The sequence below is a fragment of the Aspergillus sydowii genome (genome assembly GCF_001890705.1).
Source record: "Aspergillus sydowii CBS 593.65 unplaced genomic scaffold ASPSYscaffold_4, whole genome shotgun sequence".
Classification (NCBI taxonomy): Eukaryota; Fungi; Ascomycota; class Eurotiomycetes; order Eurotiales; family Aspergillaceae; genus Aspergillus; species Aspergillus sydowii.
In genome coordinates, this window is record NW_024467862.1 from 2,401,374 (window position 1) to 2,419,180 (window position 17,807).

A 17,807-nucleotide genomic window follows, 5' to 3' on the forward strand; every position below is an offset into this window, starting at 1 on the left:
GTTTGTTTATCTTTCCATAGAGACTAAGTCCAAGGAGGCCAAGATCTTGTCGATTCCAGAGTCAAAGTACCAAGAAAGCGGCGGCCTGTTTCTCCCACGCAGCGCAGAGCATGTCATTTTGGCGCCAATAACAAAATCAGTTGCAGACTCGCGCCTCTTCAAGCCAAGATAGTCAGCCTACAATATAAGAAGTGTCAATTCACTATCAAATATTCCACTCGACAGGCATCGATATCCAAAATGAGCGACTTCGAGGTCAACAAAACCACCGCTGAGGTCAGGGAGCGTCCTACGAGGGAACATTCAGGCATTCCCAGTAAAGCCCCTCATATCAGTAAATCTGAGACCCGACAGCCAGCTATTGCGAGCTTATTCTCCAGGCGCAGGGGCCGTGATCTCGAGGAAATTGCCACACAGTCCTCGGTATATGATGATCCTAAGCTGGCACCATATTTCCAGCCGAACCCCAAGTACGAGAACCTGCATCGATTCGATCCTGAATTCAAGTGGAAATGGGGCGAGGAAAAGGTAAAGCTACACGGCTTCTGCATGGAGATTAGCTAACTGGTCCAGCCTCTGATCCGCAAGATTGACTGGAGAGTCACCATTTGGGCAGCACTCGCCTTCTTCGCGCTGGATCTTGACCGCAGTAATATCAGCCAGGCTAATACAGACAACTTCCTAGACGACATGGGATTGGATACTAATGGTGGGTTTGTCCTTGCTCTCACTGAGCCAGATACTAAGACTTGCAGACTATAACTTGGGCCAAACGTTGTTCAAGGTTGCCTTTTTGATTGCTGAGCTTCCGTCTCAGCTCGTCAGTAAAAAGATAGGTATGAATACCTCATGATCATATTAGTGAATATACTAACGACTCAGGCCCGGATCGATGGGTTGGTGACTTTGTCCATGCAATGACCCCCACTAACTCTCGCAGATTCCAGCCCAGATGTGCCTCTGGAGCATTGCCTCAGCTGCTCAATTCTGGCTCAACAGCAGAGCGTCATTTCTCGCATTACGTGTAGTAATTGGCGTTCTCCAAGGCGGATTTATTCCTGATATTATCCTGTACCTTGTATGTATTCCCGTATTCCGACCACGTTTGTGAACTAATGGGCCAGTCATACTTCTTCAAAAGCGACGAACTCCCTTTACGTCTAGCTATCTTTTGGATGGCGAACAGGCTGACAGATGTCATATCTCCATTGATCGCATATGGTGTCTTGCATATGCGTGGAACCCACGGCCAAGAGGGATGGAGATGGCTGTACGTGCATCATCTCTATATCTGAATAGCCACTAACCCGCCGTATAGGTTCCTCATTGAGGGCCTTATAACGCTGCTAATCGGCATATGGTCAATATTCCAAATGGCTCCATCTCCCACCCAAACAAAGGCATGGTGGCGACCTAATGGCTGGTTCAACGAGCACGAAGAAAAGATCATGGTCAACCGCATCCTCCGCGATGATCCATCCAAGGGCGACATGCATAATCGCCAGGCCATAACACCAAAGCTCCTGTGGAAATCACTCTGCGATTATGATATCTGGCCCATTTATGCCATCGGCCTGACATTTGGAATCCCTCCTTCTCCGTCGGATCAATATCTTACTTTAACCCTGCGAGGTCTGGGGTTTGATACCTTCAACTCCAACTTGCTAAGTATTCCAGCACAGATTGGGACTACCATTAATGTATTCGACGTTCAGACATCTTCTAGGCTTTCAGAGAACTAACTAGGATTGCAGATGTTGATCTTGACGTACATATCCGTGAAATGGAACCAGCGGGCATGGCTCGGTCTATTCACACAGTTCTGGTTTCTGCCCTGTCTTATTGCCTTGGCGATTTTACCCGAGGGGACTCCTCGCTGGGGCTCATATGCTCTTGTGACTGTGATTCTCTCATATCCAACCCGTAAGTCAGGCCAGAAATTGTGGAAACCACGCTGGATATACTGAACCCCACAGCGCATCCAATGCAGGTCGGATGGTGCAGCTCGAACTCCAACACCGTCCGAACACGTACTGTCTCGGCAGCTTTGTACAAGTCCGTATACACAGCTCTACATACCGGTCTAAGCAAGCTAACTGTCCGCAGTATGATGGTGCAAGTACAGGCAATTATAGCCTCGAATATCTACCGCGAGGACGACAAACCGCTATGTAAGTGTCACCAGCGCATCTAGAGAACAAACCTAACAAACCTTGCCAGACCGACGGGGAAACCGTGTTCTCATTGGGATTAACTGTCTGAATATCGTTCTGTATCTCTTCGCGAAGTGGTATTATACGAACAGGAATAAACAGCGCGAAAAGGTATGGGGACGTATGACTGCAGAGGTATGGCTTGTTCATTTCATTATATTGATCTATACTGACATACTATAGGAAAAGGAAGAGTATCTGAACACTACAACTGACCAGGGGAACAAGAGGCTGGATTTCCGGTTCGCCCATTAGACAGATGCATTCTACGCACGAGGTAGTTAACAGTAGCACAAACGCAGTGGTGACCATCCTGCCTTACCTGAGAATGAGTGCATAAAGTATGGAATGGAATAGATATAGCTTTATTATTGAGACTTGATTCCATCCTGCGACTGATGCTGCAAGAACCCCTCGATATCACGCCATCCTGGTGAAATCCGCGTGCCTTCTGGTGCAATCGTCAGTCCCAGAGTCGATCCGAGACAGCTAGCTCTACTTCTCTCCAACTTGGCAACTCCAGACATCCAGCCCGAACTGAACAGCTGACAGTAAGCAATAATTCGTGGTCCAAATTGCGCGGCCATCACGACCTCTCCACTCACACCATCTCAGCATCACAAGACGGCCAAGCTGCAGAAGCCGCACAGGGGGCCAGCAGTTTATAATCTAATTCGGTAAACAGACACTCACCAAGTGATCTCCCCACGATACGCGACTTGCGGAGGCGATGACGTGCGGTCAGCAACTGTTTGAACCGCTTGAACCGCTTATAGCCTGATCCTGATCGCTCCTCGACATGTCTCACGAATTCGAGCTCGACACACTCGCCTCGGATATGGACTCGGATAAAGAAGTTACGCAGAGGTTATTAGATGGTCGACAGTCATCCTCTTATACGGACCTTCCGTCGACGAGAGCTAGCAAGGACGGTTCTCGCATTGAAGCGCTCGAAACGGAGGATGGATTGCACTCGAAGAACCCATTTGCGGATCCTGAAGTAGCGGAGCGGTATAAACTTATTTATGAAAAGGCTCAGTACGAGTGTCGGCATGTCTTTGAACCTACGTTGGCCTGGACGACGGAGGAAGAGACGGCGATTGTACGGAAGATTGACTGGCATGTTTGTCTATGGGCAGTATGTTCCCAGCACTCTCTTGCTATCATCATTCGTCTAATATACTGTAGTGTGTAATGTTCTTCGGTCTTCAGGTTGATAGGAGCAACCTGATCCAGGCGGTTTCTGATAATATGTTGGATGACCTGGGGTTGTCTACAAACGGTACATATACTTCCCATGAAGACATTGCGAATTTGCTAACTTGAGTAGACTATAATACCGGAAACATCATATTCTACATCTCCTTCCTCATGGCCGAGCTACCCTCACAGCTCGTCTCGAAAGCTCTCGGTCCCGACCGCTGGATCCCTATCCAGATGTCCCTCTGGTCACTCGTGGCCATCTCTCAGTCCACCCTCCAAGGACGGTTCTCCTTCTTCCTAACCCGGTCAATCCTCGGGATGCTTGAAGGCGGATTCATTCCAGACATCGTCCTATGGCTATCCTACTTCTACACCAGTCGCGAACTGCCCACCCGCTTAAGGTCCGTTTTCTGCACATAATCCAAGCCCATGACTAACAAGTGCAGTCTCTTCTGGACAACCCTCTCCGTAACTGAAATCATCGGTTCATTTATGGCCTTTGGCGTCTTACACATGCGCGGTGTCCTCGGCTGGGGCGGCTGGCGCTGGCTGTTTCTCATTGAAGGTTTTATAACGCTGCTCGTCGGTGTAGCGTCGTTCTTCAAGATGCCTGCGTCGGCTGTAGAAACGAAGACGTGGTTTCGCCCGAAAGGGTGGTTTTCAGATCGCGAGGTTCGTATCGTGGTTAATCGGGTTTTGCGTGATGATCCGTCGAAAGGTGCATCTTCCTTAAATATTCTATACTTCATAGGGGTTGAGGCTGACCTATGTAGGTGATATGCATAATCGACAGGCAATTACACTGTCTAGGCTATGGGAATCATTGTGTGATTATGATCTGTGGCCGCTGTATCTTCTTGGGCTGATCGTGTACACGCCCATGGTCCCGGTTCGGACATACATAACCCTAACTCTGAAGAGCGTGGGATTTGACACTGTACCCACCCCTCGCCATTACCATCTCTGGACCTTAAACAGACTAATTCGAACAGTTCGTAACAAACCTACTTATAATCCCGTACAACATAACGCACATCCTCATGCTCAACGGGCTCACCCACCTCAGCGAGCGACTAAATGAACGCACTTTCGTCTCCATGATTCAATCGCTCTGGGTTCTCCCCTGCCTTCTTATACTGCGATTCTGGTCCAATGCAATGATTGACGCCTGGGGAACATACGCTATCATGACGGTCCTCCTGTCATACCCATACTGCCATGCAATCCTTGTCGGATGGACGTCAAAAAACTCGAATAATGTCGGCACGAGGACGGTGTCTGCGGCTGTTTATAATAGTAATCCTCCCTGGCATCTTGAAGGGATTCATATACTAACGGATATAGTGAGTGTCCAAATGGGGAGTATAATTGGGAACAATGTATTCCGCGCAGACGATGCACCACTGTATAAACGAGGGTATTCGGTGCTTTTGGGGCTGAACTTGCTTGGAATTGTGCTTTTCGTTGGGACAAAAGTATACTACGTGAAGAAGAACCACGGGAGGGACAGGGTCTGGAGTGCCATGAATGATGAGGTGTGTTTCATTCCTTTGCTTTTGGGTTGCCATTTAACGTATGCAGCAACGAGAGGATTATATCAAGAACAGCCCTGATATAGGGAGCAAGAGACTGGATTTCCGGTTTGCACATTGATACAATCATCACTAAACGCGACTTTTACTATACAACTAGAGTCAACGAATGTTACAGTCCGAAAGGATAAGTCTCTTCCTTGCCCAGCGGCGTCTTTGGCTGCACAGTCTCCAGCGGCTTCACGGCATGCGTGGTATCAAACCAGATGTACCCATCAAACTGGTTCACCAAATCGGCCGCTGAATAGTGCGAGACGCGCTCAGTATCAGGCCGGTAGATGACGCCAATGAACCGCTGCAGCCTCGTATACTCTTCCGCCAGCGCATCCCGGACCTCACGAGACATCTTGTCCTGTCTCAAGTCCAGCAGGAAGCTTTCGACTCCTGTATCATGCGCGACTCTCTCCCAGCTCTCTCTCATCGACGGCTTCACGTTCATAACCTGCATATCGTCCCCCCATCCCGACGCCGCAGCCACAGTCCCCGTGTGCGTACCACACCCTAAAAGCGCAACATTCTCCTTCCCAAACGTCTGCCGGCAGAGCTGCCCAATATTCACTTCTTTCCTCCGTTTCCCCATTGCTGTGTGCCGCGCATCCCCACAGTGCGAGTTGTGCGCCCACACAACGGCCTTGCTGCCCTTCGGCTTATGCCGCATCAGCCTGCTCAACGTATCAACCATATGCGAGTCCCGCAGCGTCCAACTCCCTGCACTCGAGTAGTACATCGCCTTGTAGTACCTCTCCGCATCACGCACCACATACGCATTCTGCTCGCTGCTGTGGAACTCCTCCCCATTCCCCGGATGCTCCGCATACTCCAGCCTCTTCTGCAGCAAATCCCTTAACATGGACAGAACTTTCCCCTCGCAGTCCTGCATCCCGCGCAGCGCATCAAGCCCATACTCCTGCGGCTCCGCCGCATACGGCTCAAGACACCCATACCGCCTCTTCGCCTCCTTCGCCATCGCCGGGTCCACATGCTCCAAGTACCCGATAATCGCCTTCATCGATGCGCCCAAGCTATACAAATCCATCCCGTAGAAGCCTACCCGCTCCTTCATATCCCGTTCGGCGTTCCAGTTCCGCACCCACTCGACCAGCTCCTGCATCTCGGCATTGCGCCACATCCACGTCGGGAAGCGCTGGAACGCCTCGCCTTCCTCGGTGCGATCGCTGTGTCCCGCGCTGATCTTCGCTTTGGGGCCCGGTCTTTGCCGCACGTAGCGATCTAGAGCTTCGGCGTCGGGCCAGTCGGCTTCGAGGGCGATCATGGTGAAGCCGTGGGACGAGATGAGGCGTTTTGTGATTTCGGCGCGTGCGGAGTAGAATTCGGAGGTGCCGTGGCTGCCGTCGCCGAGGAGGACGAGGCTGTTTGAGGCGTAGCTGTCGAAGTTGGGACTGAATGATGGGTCTTTTATTGAGGGGAGGGGACGGATGGCGCTGCGGAATAGGGCTTGGAGCTCGGACATTTTCGTTGTTGGTTTGGTTTTTGCTTTTCCTTGCGTGGATTTGGTGAGGGTGTTGTAGAGCGTTGTTAGTTTGTTCATAAAGCTTTTTTTGTTGTGATTATTGATTCGGTTCTTGGATGTTATGACTAGATAGATGGTGGTGTGTATTTTATATCAATATGAGGTTGTCGATGTCAAGTGGCGGTCATTATGACTTCACCACCACAACCAGCAGCACCAGCTCTCCAACTATACAGAACACCATGCAGACACTCCAAACAGCTAGGTATCTATCATTCACAATACCAAAATTAGCAGTATCTCCTCCATACCAACGATACCGATCCATCATGTCCCTATCCTCAACCCTAAGCACCTTCCAATCCGCCCTCGAAACCCTCTACGGGCCTCTCTCCCTCTCCTCCCTCCCCAACCCCTCAACCTGGACACCCCCGCAAGGCTCCGGCGGACATAAAGGCCGCTACCTCTGGACAGACGCCTTCGGGGTCCTCTCCCTGCTCACCCTGCATACCGAGGTCAACCGGAATCCAGCAACCAAGGACGCCGCAGGGGATACATATCTAACACTCGCCTCGAGGCTCGTCGAGGCAGTGCATAACACGCTGGGCTACACGCGCGATGGCTCCCGGCGCCTCAGCGGCGCCTCAGACTCAAACCCACTGGGCGGGGGGCTTAGAATCGGGAAACTAGAGGAATTTGGCGCCGACGGCGACGGGCAGTACCACCACTACCTGACGCTGTGGATGTTTGCGCTGAACCGGATGAGTGTTGCGTCTGGGGATCCCAAGTATAATGAGCAGGGTGTTGCGCTGGCAAAGGCGATCCACGGCGCGTTCTTCATGAATCGTGCTTCGGAGCGCGCGAGGATGGTCTGGAAGATGGATATGGAGTTGAACAAGGTTCTTGTTGGTAGTGAGGGAAATCTGGACCCTATTGATGGGTTTGTGGTGTTTAGGCTTTTGCAGGCCGCTGCGAGTGCGCAGGGTGGAGGAGGTGGGGAGGTGTTGAAGGAGGAAATTGAGGATTATGCGCGTGTCATGAGGCGTAAGGGCGAGCATTTTGTTTCTGCGGACCCGTTGGATTTGGGGATGACTCTGTGGACTGCGCATTGGGTTGTGCATGAGGAGTGGGCGGCTAAATTGGCAGAGAGGTGTTTTGAGCAGATCTGTATGTCTCAGTCCATTTCATGCATCTAAATGCGGGTTTTAACTGCCGACAGACGACCTATTCGAGATCGATCGATACCTCGAGCGCAGCACAAAGTACCGGCTTGCTTTCCGTGAGTTCGGGACTGCCCTGGGCGTGCGGTGCATGGCGGAGCATGACGCTGAGAAAGAACGCTCCGTTGATCTCCGGTTTTATGCGGATCGAATTCTTGAATCGTGGAGTCCGTATATGGAGGCCTCGCTGGCTGGGCATGCGACGCCGGCTGACTTGAGGCCCATCACGCGAGTGATGTATGCGGCTGCCCTGATTCCGGGAGGTATGTGACCTGTCTAGGTTGAAGTGTATAGCTAACAGACATAGCGTTTGAACGGGGTTATTTGGGTCGGGAGCCGAGACTGTGAACAAAGACTATGCATGTATTGTCGACGTACAGCAAATTGTGTAGTTTACATCATAATATACAAACCAACTCTAGGTCTAAAGGACAGACATCTATGCGCCCGGCAGGCCAACCACGTTCCTCCACGGAATGACCCGTCGCGGAAGGATGTAAATGGTGTATATCGCAGCAAGGGAAATAAGCAGACCATTTGTCTAGAAAGTTAGCTCTAGCCTATAAATCGGACGCGGGACTTACCTTCTCCAACCATGTATGGAACCAAATAGCGGTCATCAACAGCATCCAATACCCCAGGCCAACAATCGCACCAACAAACCGCAGGATCCAAGTCCTCGCACCACTTCCACTCACAGACTCAGACCCATCGACCTCAACCTTGTCCGTATTCTGACCTTCACCGTCACCGTCGCCTTGTGCCTGCTTCGCCTGCGCCAAAACCCCCATCGCTTCAAACCCCAATACAGCCGTAACAAGCACAAGCATAAAAACGTGCCCACTAACATCATGCCCACCCCTCCAAGCCCCGCCCGCAGCCTTACACGCAGCAGCTGTCAAATAAACCCCAAGCGGCTCGTCCGCGGTCGCACCAAGAACTCCCTTCTCATCTCTCCTCTCACGCAGCCCCGCAAGCACACTCTCGCATTTCCCACCGGTAACCACAAAGCTGCGATCGATGATGGCCGGTCCAAAGAACCACTGCGTCGTCGCGTACCAGACGGCCGTTGCGAGCGCGTACCGCAGAAACGCTTGAGCTTGGCGCTTTCCGCGCGCCGCGGAGGGAGGGTATGCGAGGAGGAGCGAGGCGAAGGCGAGAGTGAACCAGACCCAGCCGATTTTCACGAAGAATAGGTTGAAGATGTTGTTTTTGCGGGCGAAGTAGTTTATTGGTTTGGATTGGGCGGTGGCGGGGTCGGCGGGTTGGTGCGCGGTCGGAGAGAGGACGGAAAAGAGGGAGCCGAGGACGAGGGTTGCAGGATAGATTAGCAGGACTGCGCCTGGGGGTGGACGTGAGAGGTGTGAGAGGTACGAGGAGGGTTGTGAGGTTGGTGTTGAGGTTGTGGAAGGGTGTGGCATGTTTGGCGTCTATTTGGAGCAATTGGACTCGAAATTCACAAAAATGATTAAACAGTACTTCAAGAAGTGTATCCGCTGAAGGAGGAGAAAGAAACGAGGGCAGAGGTGAAGAGTCGAGATGAAGACAAGTTGAGTTGAAGTTGAAGTTGAAGTTGAGGTCAGAGAAAGAGAGAAAGAGGAAGTCGATTCTGCCGATCGGATGACGTCGTGCCTCGGCTGTTTACACCCATGACACTTCCTATACAACTACCAACTGCATTACATCTATGCTACCCACTTCGCTGTCGCAATGCGCGTTCTCTTCCCCCATAGCCACTGCGGAATCAGCAACAACGTAAAAAACCCCATCATACCCCCAAACACCCCAAACGGCACCGCCGGCCCAGCTTGTTCCACCCACGTGCCCACGAAGAACGTCCACGCAAAGCTAATCACGGCTCTCATGCAGGTAATCGCAACAAAACAGTCTGCTGACAGGTTGCGGTAAGAGTCGATAACCTAGGTCACTAATTAGTATACCCCCCCGTAATCTTCTTCTGGTACGTACGTAGTTAAACCCAACCGACGGCGCCTGCATCAGTCCAAACGCCAACATGCCCACTCCGAACTGCATCCCAATCCACATGCTGGGACTTCCATTCTCAGCACAGAATCCAAACGTCCAGAGGCCCGTCGTTGCAAGTATCAGCCCCGGCAGTGCAACGACCAACCGCGCTTCTGGCTCCGTGAGTTCCCCGTCCTTGATGGTCTTCTTGGTGACCATGGCCCGGTCAGCCAGAACGGCTGTGGCAACTGCACCTAGGAACGAGCCGATCACGCCGCCGACGTTGATTAGGCCGGCGTTCTGGCCCCAGTTGTATGGTGGGTAGGCGACGATGGTTGGGCCGACGGTGCTGATGGTGACGATGCCGCCGACGAGCCCGGCGTACCAGAGCATGACGAGCCAGACGCCGGGGAGACGCAGGGTGAGCCAGGGCGCAGCAAAGTTTTTCAGCAAATTTCCGTGATATGTATAGAGCTTTAGCGAGCGGAGGAAGGTGAAGTCGTGGCATTGGTGCTGGGGTAGGGTGGTGATTTCTTCGATTTGCGAGGTCTCTGCGCCTTCTTTCAGCTTGTCGTCGTTTATAACAGCCGGTGGCCCGTCTCGTTTGTAGAGCGTTTCAGGGACGAAGACCAGGCAGGCGACGAAGAGAATTGCGCAGATGATGACGTTCACCCAGTGCAGCCATTCGAGGCCGTTACTCGCGATATAACCGCCTGATATCCCACCAACTAAAGATCCCAGGCACAGAAACGCCGTATAGAAGCCCTAATCCTAGTGTGAGAAATGACTGCCACTCACGAGAAAGAAGAACATACCATAGCCTTCCCCCTCTGGTGTGTAAAGTATATCTCCCCAATGACATTCGGCGCAACTAGCATTATTAGAGCCCTTCCTAGAGCAAAGGTAACTGCACACGTACTCGTATCAGCCGGCCCAACCCCAACACCCATAAAGAACCTAGCAGCAAGAAGACTCTCAAAGCTCGTCGCCAGGCCCGCCCACATGGAGCAAAACACCAGAATCAACAGATTGAGGAGGGTAATAGGCCTCCGTCCAAAGGTATTCGCCAGCGGCACCCACCAGATATTTGCCGCGCCCATCATTAGCACGTTTACCTATCAAGACTAATTAGTACCTTCCCTCATATAATAGGAGTAATCATGGAGAACCAACCGCAACAAGATGGCTCAATCTCCCCATCGAAACAGGCGGGTTAAACGCCAGAGGAGTCGCATAGACCGGAAACGCACTAGCGATAGACGATGATGTGAAGTTTCCTACGAATGCATAAACGGCCATACATACTAGTACGACGGTCTTGCGCCACGTCGCCCAGTTTAGCGGGTCGCAGGGGTCTGAGGAGGGCTGGGGGTGGAGGATCAATTCGCCGTCGTGTTTTGTGCTGCTGCCGTGCAGGACTTGGTGGGAGTGGACTGGTAAGACTGCTTAGCTCCGCATATTCCTAATGGGTACTCGAGGGTATTTAATCAAGATATAGGACTTACTCGATAAAGAGACCGTCCCGGGAGGAACTGCATCGCGCACCTCCCGCTTGGACAGAGAAAACGCGTGTCGAAAACCAGACATGGCGAGGGTAAATTAGTTATCGACTGTCAACGGGGGTGTCAAAAGGCATCCTGGGATATAGGGTTCAGGTGGAAGAGGGGTATACGTCTCATATAAGGGCTGGAGCACCTGCAGGGTCCCTTGAATCACCGCCCTCAATTAACCAGTAGCCAGACACATTGGTCTTCTCGTCCCGCGGCCTTTACTACCCCGGATATTGTGACCCCAGGAAATGCCGGGTGACAGGTGAAGATGGGTCCTGAAGGCTTTCGTGGCGTTCGGCTCCACATCTGACCCGAGTCCACGTTGGCGACGAGAGCTTGTGTATAAAACGCCACTGTTGGCCGGCAGAGATGACTCGACGATTACCGGCCTCCTCATTCAAACAGGAAAGACCGCTCAGGCTACCAGTACTACTTGTATTGTTTGTTGTATTATACCGGAGAACCCGATGGGTATAGTCAGTCGGAAAACCCGCAGTTCGGCTCAACCGGCCCCGAGTTGTATAGCCCGGGATGTGGACATATTAGGGTTTACAAAGTACCCGAAGGAACCAAACAGAACTCATATATTAGGTATGTGAGCTTATCAAAATTAATATACGAGAATTATTATAGGACAGTGACAGCCATTGACCGTCATCCCTGTACAAAACTGCCATCGTAACCAATTGTTTCGTTTCGCTTACTGAACCTTAGGCAGGGACGCGCTAAGGAAGAGCTTGCGAGACGAGCTTCCAATAAACACCTGCTTAGGGTAGGGTGTGATAACCCAGTTGTCCTTCCCGGAGTCCCAGTTGGACAAGTCGCGACGGGTTAACGTAGCTGTGAAGACGCGCTCCTCGCCGGGTCGAATCTCGAGCTTGTCGAAGCCACGCAGGACGACCTTAGGCTCGTTGGGTCCACCAAGGGAGACATACTAGTGAGGGATTAGTTGCTAGTTCAAGATGATGAAGCTTAGACTACTTACCAGTTGAGGAACTTCCTTGCCGGGCACGGACCCTGTGTTCTTGATTGTGGCCGAAATCCTGAAGAGATCGTCCCAGAGTCGTGGGTTTCCACCGGGAGCTCCGCTGGATGGAAGAAGCGCTTGTGGAGAGCCATCCCGAGCTCCCTCTGGGATATACTCGGCGTGATCCCATCCGTAGTGGGGATCTGCCGAAGACGCCTTGAGATCGGTCGAGTTGATGTAAGGGTAAATGAACTGTCGGATCCGCTTAATGCTGTCGGGAAAGACGTAGTCCGCAGCCGTACCGATCTTGCCGAATGTGGGCGCGGCCTTGGTCTGGCCTGTGGTTGGGGTGTAGTTAAGAGCATTCAGCTTTTGAATGGTCAGGTTCGAGTAACTGAATGTGGTGTAACTAAGACCGTGGCCAAATTCGTAAATCGGGGTCTGGTTGGTCTTGTCGAAGTGGCGGTAGTCGATGAAAACGCCTTCGGTGTGGTCGGTCTGCGGAGCGCCGTTGCCATTGTTGGCCTCAGTTAGAAGGGGGGGACCGTACGCCTCCCGAGTCTTGCCCCATGTGAATGGAGACTTTCCACTAGGGTTGACACGGCCATAGAGCACATCAGCAAGGGAGTTTCCAGATTCCTGGCCCGGGAGACCGGCCCAGAGGATGGCAGTGATGTTGGGGTGTTCGTAGAACTTGTCCACCAGAACGGGGCCGACGGAGTGAATGACGACAATGGTGTTGTTGCAGTTCTTTGCAGCGGCATCAATCACATTCTCGCCATTACCCCAGAGAGTGAGGTTCTTGCGGTCACCCTCATTTCCATCGACGCTAATGAATCCTTCTCCCGCATCGGCGTTGACAAACACAAGGGACACGCTAGAGGCGCAGATTAGTAAAATAGAATACAGTATACAAATGCAAGATGGGAGGCTCACGTCGATTCGGCAGCTGTCTTTTCAATCTTGTCGATAGCCCAGTTATTGGTCACCGCAAACACATTGCCGCGGCCATTGATCACTTCCTGCTGGATCGCCTGCTCGGGAGTAATCAGGTATGGGAAGTTTGCAGTTCCACTACCCCAGCCCATGGCAAGGGTGCCCTGGTTACATCCACGGTCATCACAACCGTTAGCGCCGTCAGGGTTCGAGCCCGCATCTTCACCAAGGAGAGCTACATTGCGTTCCTTGCCGGTAAGCGGTAGTGAGCCATGGTTCTTCAGGAGCACAACACCCTCAGCTGCCACACGGCGGATGATATCAGCGTGGTCACGCTGGACGTTAACGAACTCGTTGACGGTTTCGTATGAGCCTTCCGAGACAGCAAAATGTTCAAATCCCTTCTCGGCTCTCGTCCAGGAGCTGAAGTTCGGGGGTTGGTAGAGCCGATCACGACCAACCTTGTAATAGGCGGTCATGACGCGAACAGCCATGTCATCAACACGCCACTGGGGAATAGTGCCGTTGAGGACACCGATCGTCAGGTTAGGCCCAAAGTACGAGTAGCCGTCGTTGAAGGCAATATCGCCGGGCATTGTCATGTCCATTCCAGCCAAAGCTGCGCCGACACCGCTGTGCGTCGCAGACCAGTCGCTCATAACGAAACCCTGGTATCCCAATTCAGCCTTCAGCACCTTGTTGATAAGGTGGCTGTTTTGGCAGCCGTAGCTGTTGTTGGCCTGCTGGTAGGAACACATGACAGCACCCACGCCAGCACGCACGGCATCAGCGAAGGGCCAAGCATATAGTTCGTGGAGGGTCTTATCATCCAGGTTCTCACTCAGAGTTTCGGTGATGTTGTAGCCATAACCAATAGCCTCGGGCACCTGTCGGAAGTGCTCTTCCTCGTTGACGAGGTAGTGTTTCGCGGTTGCGACCACACCGTTATCCTGGATACCCTTAATTGTATCCGCGAATAATACACCAGAGAGGACAGGGTCAGGAGAGAAACCTTCCCAGTTACGACCACCGTCGGGGTGTCTGCCGAGGGGCCCGGCTGCTGGGCCCAGTTGCACGTCGATACCCTTGTCGCTAAATTCTTGGCCCATTGCCTCTCCACGAAGGTAGGCGAGGTGGCGATCCCATGTTGCGGCAACGTTGACGCCTGCAGGGAACGCCGAATTTGAGTCCGCTATATGCTGTCAGCAAATGGCAAAGTTCAAGCGTGTAATTGCGACATACAGAAACGGATGCCCAGAGGGCTATCTTGTAAACAGATTGACCCTAGACCAAGTCTAATACGCAGTCAGAATTGCCCGAGCAATGCGCCGAAAAGAAATCCTTACCTAGGAACGCTTCCTGTTTGTCCGACACACTTGTCCAGCTGCCATCTGCAACCATTTAGCGACCAAGTCTTTTCTTCCAAGTACCGGCACAACCATACCCTGTACCAGTTGTAATGTTGACCTTCTCCGCCAATGTCATCTTGGAGACAATCTCAACGGCGCGATTGTACGATTCGGCCCATTCACCTTGGCCATTGGCCCAAGGAGACGGGTAGTACGGCGGCGAGAAAGCGAGGTCGTCCTAGTAGCAAGATAGTTAGTTCCAACAGTCCCAGTTGCATTCAGATATGGATGAGTACCTTGGCACTAGCTACAGAAGCAGCTGTCAGAGCAGCTGCTTCCAACCAACTGAGCTTCATACTTGCGGTGAGCTGACCGAATGGCTCAAAGGTACCCAGAAGTGATTGAGAGAAAGCTGGGAGCTGGGAGGGAATAAAAGGCACGGGGAGGAAGGAGGCAAGGAGATTATAAGCGTGGATTCCAGCCCATGCCAACATGACAGAACGCGAAGAGGCAGTGGAGCAGAATGATGTATTGTTTTTGGACTCGTTGCGGGGGGTCTTCACTGGAGCTCGGACGGCGTGGTGATCGGCATCAGATCCGGCCAACCATCCGTCGGCAGTCAGACAGGGAGTATTCCTGAAAGTAAGCTGAGAGTGAGTGGCACGGTGACTGAAGCACAGTCATTCTGCTCACAGAGTCACAAGTGGCACCGTCAAGGCTGGGAGGAAGGAGAGGGTGAAAGGAGAGCAGGGAGCACGACTACTTGGTCTTGGCAGGTCCCCGCACAACTTGAAATCTGGAACCACAGGGGCGTAATATTGGCGGACAACAGAGCGGGATATCGGTAATTTTGGTATTCCGTGACATCCCTTTGCATTGGCAGTCCAGAGATCCAATACGACTCCCAAACTCAGTCAACTTCGGGAATTATCCAGCATTGTCTGACTACGAATCCTCGCAGAATAATACTGTACATTTGTCAGTTGAATCTCCAGTGCAACCAAGTGCAGCCATCCTTCGCTTCCGGGACAACTCCTGCCGTTCGAATACGATGTTACAGTAGCACCAGCCCCCGCATTTGGCTGTCAACAACTCACCATCACTTCGCAACAACAACTCTCTCTTCCAATAAGTATTCACACTTCCTTGGGATTCAGTGCTCTCGCACCTGCCAAATCCAGGTAGCCGCCTTTTCAATTTAGCCGCCATTTTAACCTTCGACCATCGCAATCTCCGAATCGAAAAGCATGCACACCTTACGTCCGTGCAAGGGCCAAGGCCCAGTTCATACTCCCAGGGGGTAAACTGGACATTTCGTGCCTTGAATGCCGGTACCCGGTCCACAGTCCTCGCTACGTACACTCCAGACTCCAGAGTACAACAGGCGGGTACAACTGCATAGTGAGTCTTGGTGCAGTGCAAAGTGAGCACCCCGGGAGGCCCACAGCGCGTTCACTCCACAGATCTCCCCCCGCCGAGCATCCGCGATTCGCGAAGAATGCTCCATTTTTTGAACCACCGCGCTTTGTATATTATATTTTGCCGATAATTTGCCGGTGGCCGCTCCAGTATCATGGCATGATGTCCGTGTAATCTGCCTGGAGCTCTCTCTGCTGGACGTGCGCAGCGGGTTGAATGGATCAGACATCTACGTCATTCAACAAGGTACTCGGACAATAGCCGGTGCCGACCGAGTCGCAATTTTGTCCGTTGCTGAACTGGAAGTCAACTTCGGCATCCGACTTCAAATAGATCCCGAGAATGTACCCCAAAACCTACTAGCACATTCAACACTCAGCACCTGAATGCCTCAGGCCAATACCCATCTCAAGGCTTGGCATGTATCACGTGTACTGGACGGATGTCACTCGCGAGCTATTATTGGCTGGTTGGCTCTACATCGCTGCAGGGTCTTTTCTGGTGTAGATGGCTGCTATCCAGACATACGTAGTGTGTATATGCTATTTCCTCTCACTGGGGTATTCGATTGTATTTATTCGCGAAGAACATTGCGTCTTTTACGTCAACATGAGTCAAGAAAAACACTCCAGTGATGCAGAGGCAGCTATATGTCAACCAGAGAACGAAGATGGGCCAGTATCAGCTTTCCAGCAGCTAGGCATTCTCGACCGTTTCCTCGCCGTCTGGATCTTCCTCGCCATGGCCGTTGGGATAATTCTAGGGAACTTCGTTCCAAATACCAGAGAGGCGCTGGAGAAGGGAAAGTTTGTCGGGGTTTCAGTGCCCATTGGTAAGTTCTCCAATTCACTCTATAGAAGAGTCATTTTTTAACGAGAAAAGCAATCGGGTTGCTGGTCATGATGTATCCCATTCTCTGTAAAGTCCGCTACGAAACCCTGCACCGGTCATTTCGAGAGAAGAGCCTTTGGATTCAAGTTGCTTTCAGTATTGTTGTCAACTGGATCGTTGCTCCTTTGTTCATGGTACCATTCTGACAATCCCGTCCTCTGAAAAATAAGTACTGACATACGAACGTATAGCTTGGTCTGGCGTGGGCTTTTCTTCCGGACGAGAGGGGTCTTAGGGAAGGCTTGATCTTGGTCGGAATCGCACGGTGCATTGCAATGGTAAGTCACAGCCACCCAGCCATCCTTTGGGGTAATCAAGCTGACAAGAAAAAGGTCCTAATCTGGACCGGCCTAGCAGGTGGCGACGGCGACTACTGCGCAATCCTCGTCGCAATCAATTCCATCCTCCAAATGGTTCTATTCGCACCGCTCGCCATCTTCTTCATCCGCGTCATCGGTGGCTCCGACTCGGCCGTCACTATCGACTATTCCCTAGCAGCGAAGAGCGTCGGCGTCTTCCTGGGTATACCTTTGGGGGCGGCTATTGTCACTCGCTTCTCACTGCGAATCCTAGCAAGCGAAGAGTGGTACGATAAGCGTTTCCTTAAATGGTTGAGCCCTTGGTCGCTGATCGGGCTGCTGTTCACCATTCTGGTGCTTTTCGCATCGCAAGGTGCGCAGGTCGTGCATCAGATTGTTTCCGTGGTCCGAGTTGCTGCCCCACTGATCGTATACTTTTCTGTCATCTTCCTGGCAACTCTCGCGGTAACGCGCCGGTTCGGGTTTGGGTATAGACTGTCTTGTACCCAGAGCTTTACGGCGGCGAGTAACAATTTCGAGTTGGCAATTGCGGTGGCGATCGCAGCGTTTGGCGTGGATAGTGACCAAGCTTTAGCCGCAACTGTTGGTCCACTGATTGAGGTCCCCGTGTTGCTGGGTTTGGTGTATGTGGTCAAATGGTTCGCCAAAAGACAGAAATGGGCACCGTAAAGCGTTGTGTCCGTTTCAGTTTCCAAATAATAGACTGGCTCG

General features: G+C 52.1%; 8 protein-coding genes across 8 annotated transcripts; 4 read left to right on the forward strand and 4 right to left on the reverse strand.

The window, feature by feature from the left end:
- Window positions 1-240: 240 nt before the first annotated feature.
- On the forward strand, window positions 241-2,468 carry ASPSYDRAFT_57687 (uncharacterized protein; the record flags this gene model as incomplete). The annotated part of the gene is made up of 11 exons (XM_040849413.1): window positions 241-276; window positions 355-528; window positions 574-709; window positions 756-836; window positions 948-1,078; window positions 1,125-1,270; window positions 1,319-1,700; window positions 1,755-1,923; window positions 1,977-2,171; window positions 2,221-2,348; window positions 2,397-2,468. The coding sequence occupies 11 exons, from the start codon at window positions 241-243 to the stop codon at window positions 2,466-2,468; spliced, it is 1,650 nt and encodes a 549-aa protein (XP_040704018.1).
- A 583-nt stretch (window positions 2,469-3,051) lies between these two features.
- ASPSYDRAFT_57655 (uncharacterized protein) lies at window positions 3,052-5,069 on the forward strand (the record flags this gene model as incomplete). Its single annotated transcript, XM_040849405.1, has 8 exons — window positions 3,052-3,351; window positions 3,402-3,495; window positions 3,544-3,817; window positions 3,863-4,134; window positions 4,190-4,353; window positions 4,409-4,712; window positions 4,761-4,951; window positions 4,998-5,069. The coding sequence occupies 8 exons, from the start codon at window positions 3,052-3,054 to the stop codon at window positions 5,067-5,069; spliced, it is 1,671 nt and encodes a 556-aa protein (XP_040704019.1).
- Window positions 5,070-5,120: 51 nt separating this feature from the next.
- On the reverse strand, window positions 5,121-6,479 carry ASPSYDRAFT_31016 (putative erythromycin esterase; the record flags this gene model as incomplete). Its single annotated transcript, XM_040844832.1, has 1 exon — window positions 5,121-6,479. One exon carries the CDS (start codon window positions 6,477-6,479, stop codon window positions 5,121-5,123), a length of 1,359 nt encoding a protein of 452 aa, XP_040704020.1.
- Window positions 6,480-6,808: 329 nt separating this feature from the next.
- ASPSYDRAFT_89091 (uncharacterized protein) lies at window positions 6,809-8,047 on the forward strand (the record flags this gene model as incomplete). Its single annotated transcript, XM_040852106.1, has 3 exons — window positions 6,809-7,646; window positions 7,699-7,962; window positions 8,007-8,047. The coding sequence occupies 3 exons, from the start codon at window positions 6,809-6,811 to the stop codon at window positions 8,045-8,047; spliced, it is 1,143 nt and encodes a 380-aa protein (XP_040704021.1).
- On the reverse strand, window positions 8,018-9,210 carry ASPSYDRAFT_44645 (putative inositol phospholipid biosynthesis protein Scs3). Its single transcript, XM_040846883.1, has 2 exons — window positions 8,284-9,210; window positions 8,018-8,240 (listed from the first exon to the last, which is right to left on the reverse strand). The coding sequence occupies exons 1-2, from the start codon at window positions 9,118-9,120 to the stop codon at window positions 8,139-8,141; spliced, it is 939 nt and encodes a 312-aa protein (XP_040704022.1). The 5' UTR covers window positions 9,121-9,210; the 3' UTR covers window positions 8,018-8,138.
- A 174-nt stretch (window positions 9,211-9,384) lies between these two features.
- ASPSYDRAFT_57660 (uncharacterized protein) lies at window positions 9,385-11,251 on the reverse strand (the record flags this gene model as incomplete). Its single annotated transcript, XM_040849406.1, has 5 exons — window positions 9,385-9,618; window positions 9,668-10,429; window positions 10,480-10,779; window positions 10,838-11,082; window positions 11,170-11,251. The coding sequence occupies 5 exons, from the start codon at window positions 11,249-11,251 to the stop codon at window positions 9,385-9,387; spliced, it is 1,623 nt and encodes a 540-aa protein (XP_040704023.1).
- A 522-nt stretch (window positions 11,252-11,773) lies between these two features.
- Window positions 11,774-15,295, reverse strand: ASPSYDRAFT_44648 (beta-glucosidase). The gene is made up of 7 exons (XM_040846884.1): window positions 14,763-15,295; window positions 14,562-14,704; window positions 14,464-14,508; window positions 14,360-14,412; window positions 13,118-14,309; window positions 12,200-13,058; window positions 11,774-12,148 (listed from the first exon to the last, which is right to left on the reverse strand). The coding sequence occupies exons 1-7, from the start codon at window positions 14,958-14,960 to the stop codon at window positions 11,915-11,917; spliced, it is 2,724 nt and encodes a 907-aa protein (XP_040704024.1). The 5' UTR covers window positions 14,961-15,295; the 3' UTR covers window positions 11,774-11,914.
- Window positions 15,296-16,494: 1,199 nt separating this feature from the next.
- On the forward strand, window positions 16,495-17,765 carry ASPSYDRAFT_57662 (arsenic resistance protein; the record flags this gene model as incomplete). The annotated part of the gene is made up of 4 exons (XM_040849407.1): window positions 16,495-16,717; window positions 16,768-16,910; window positions 16,968-17,054; window positions 17,109-17,765. The coding sequence occupies 4 exons, from the start codon at window positions 16,495-16,497 to the stop codon at window positions 17,763-17,765; spliced, it is 1,110 nt and encodes a 369-aa protein (XP_040704025.1).
- Between the last annotated feature and the right edge of the window lie 42 nt (window positions 17,766-17,807).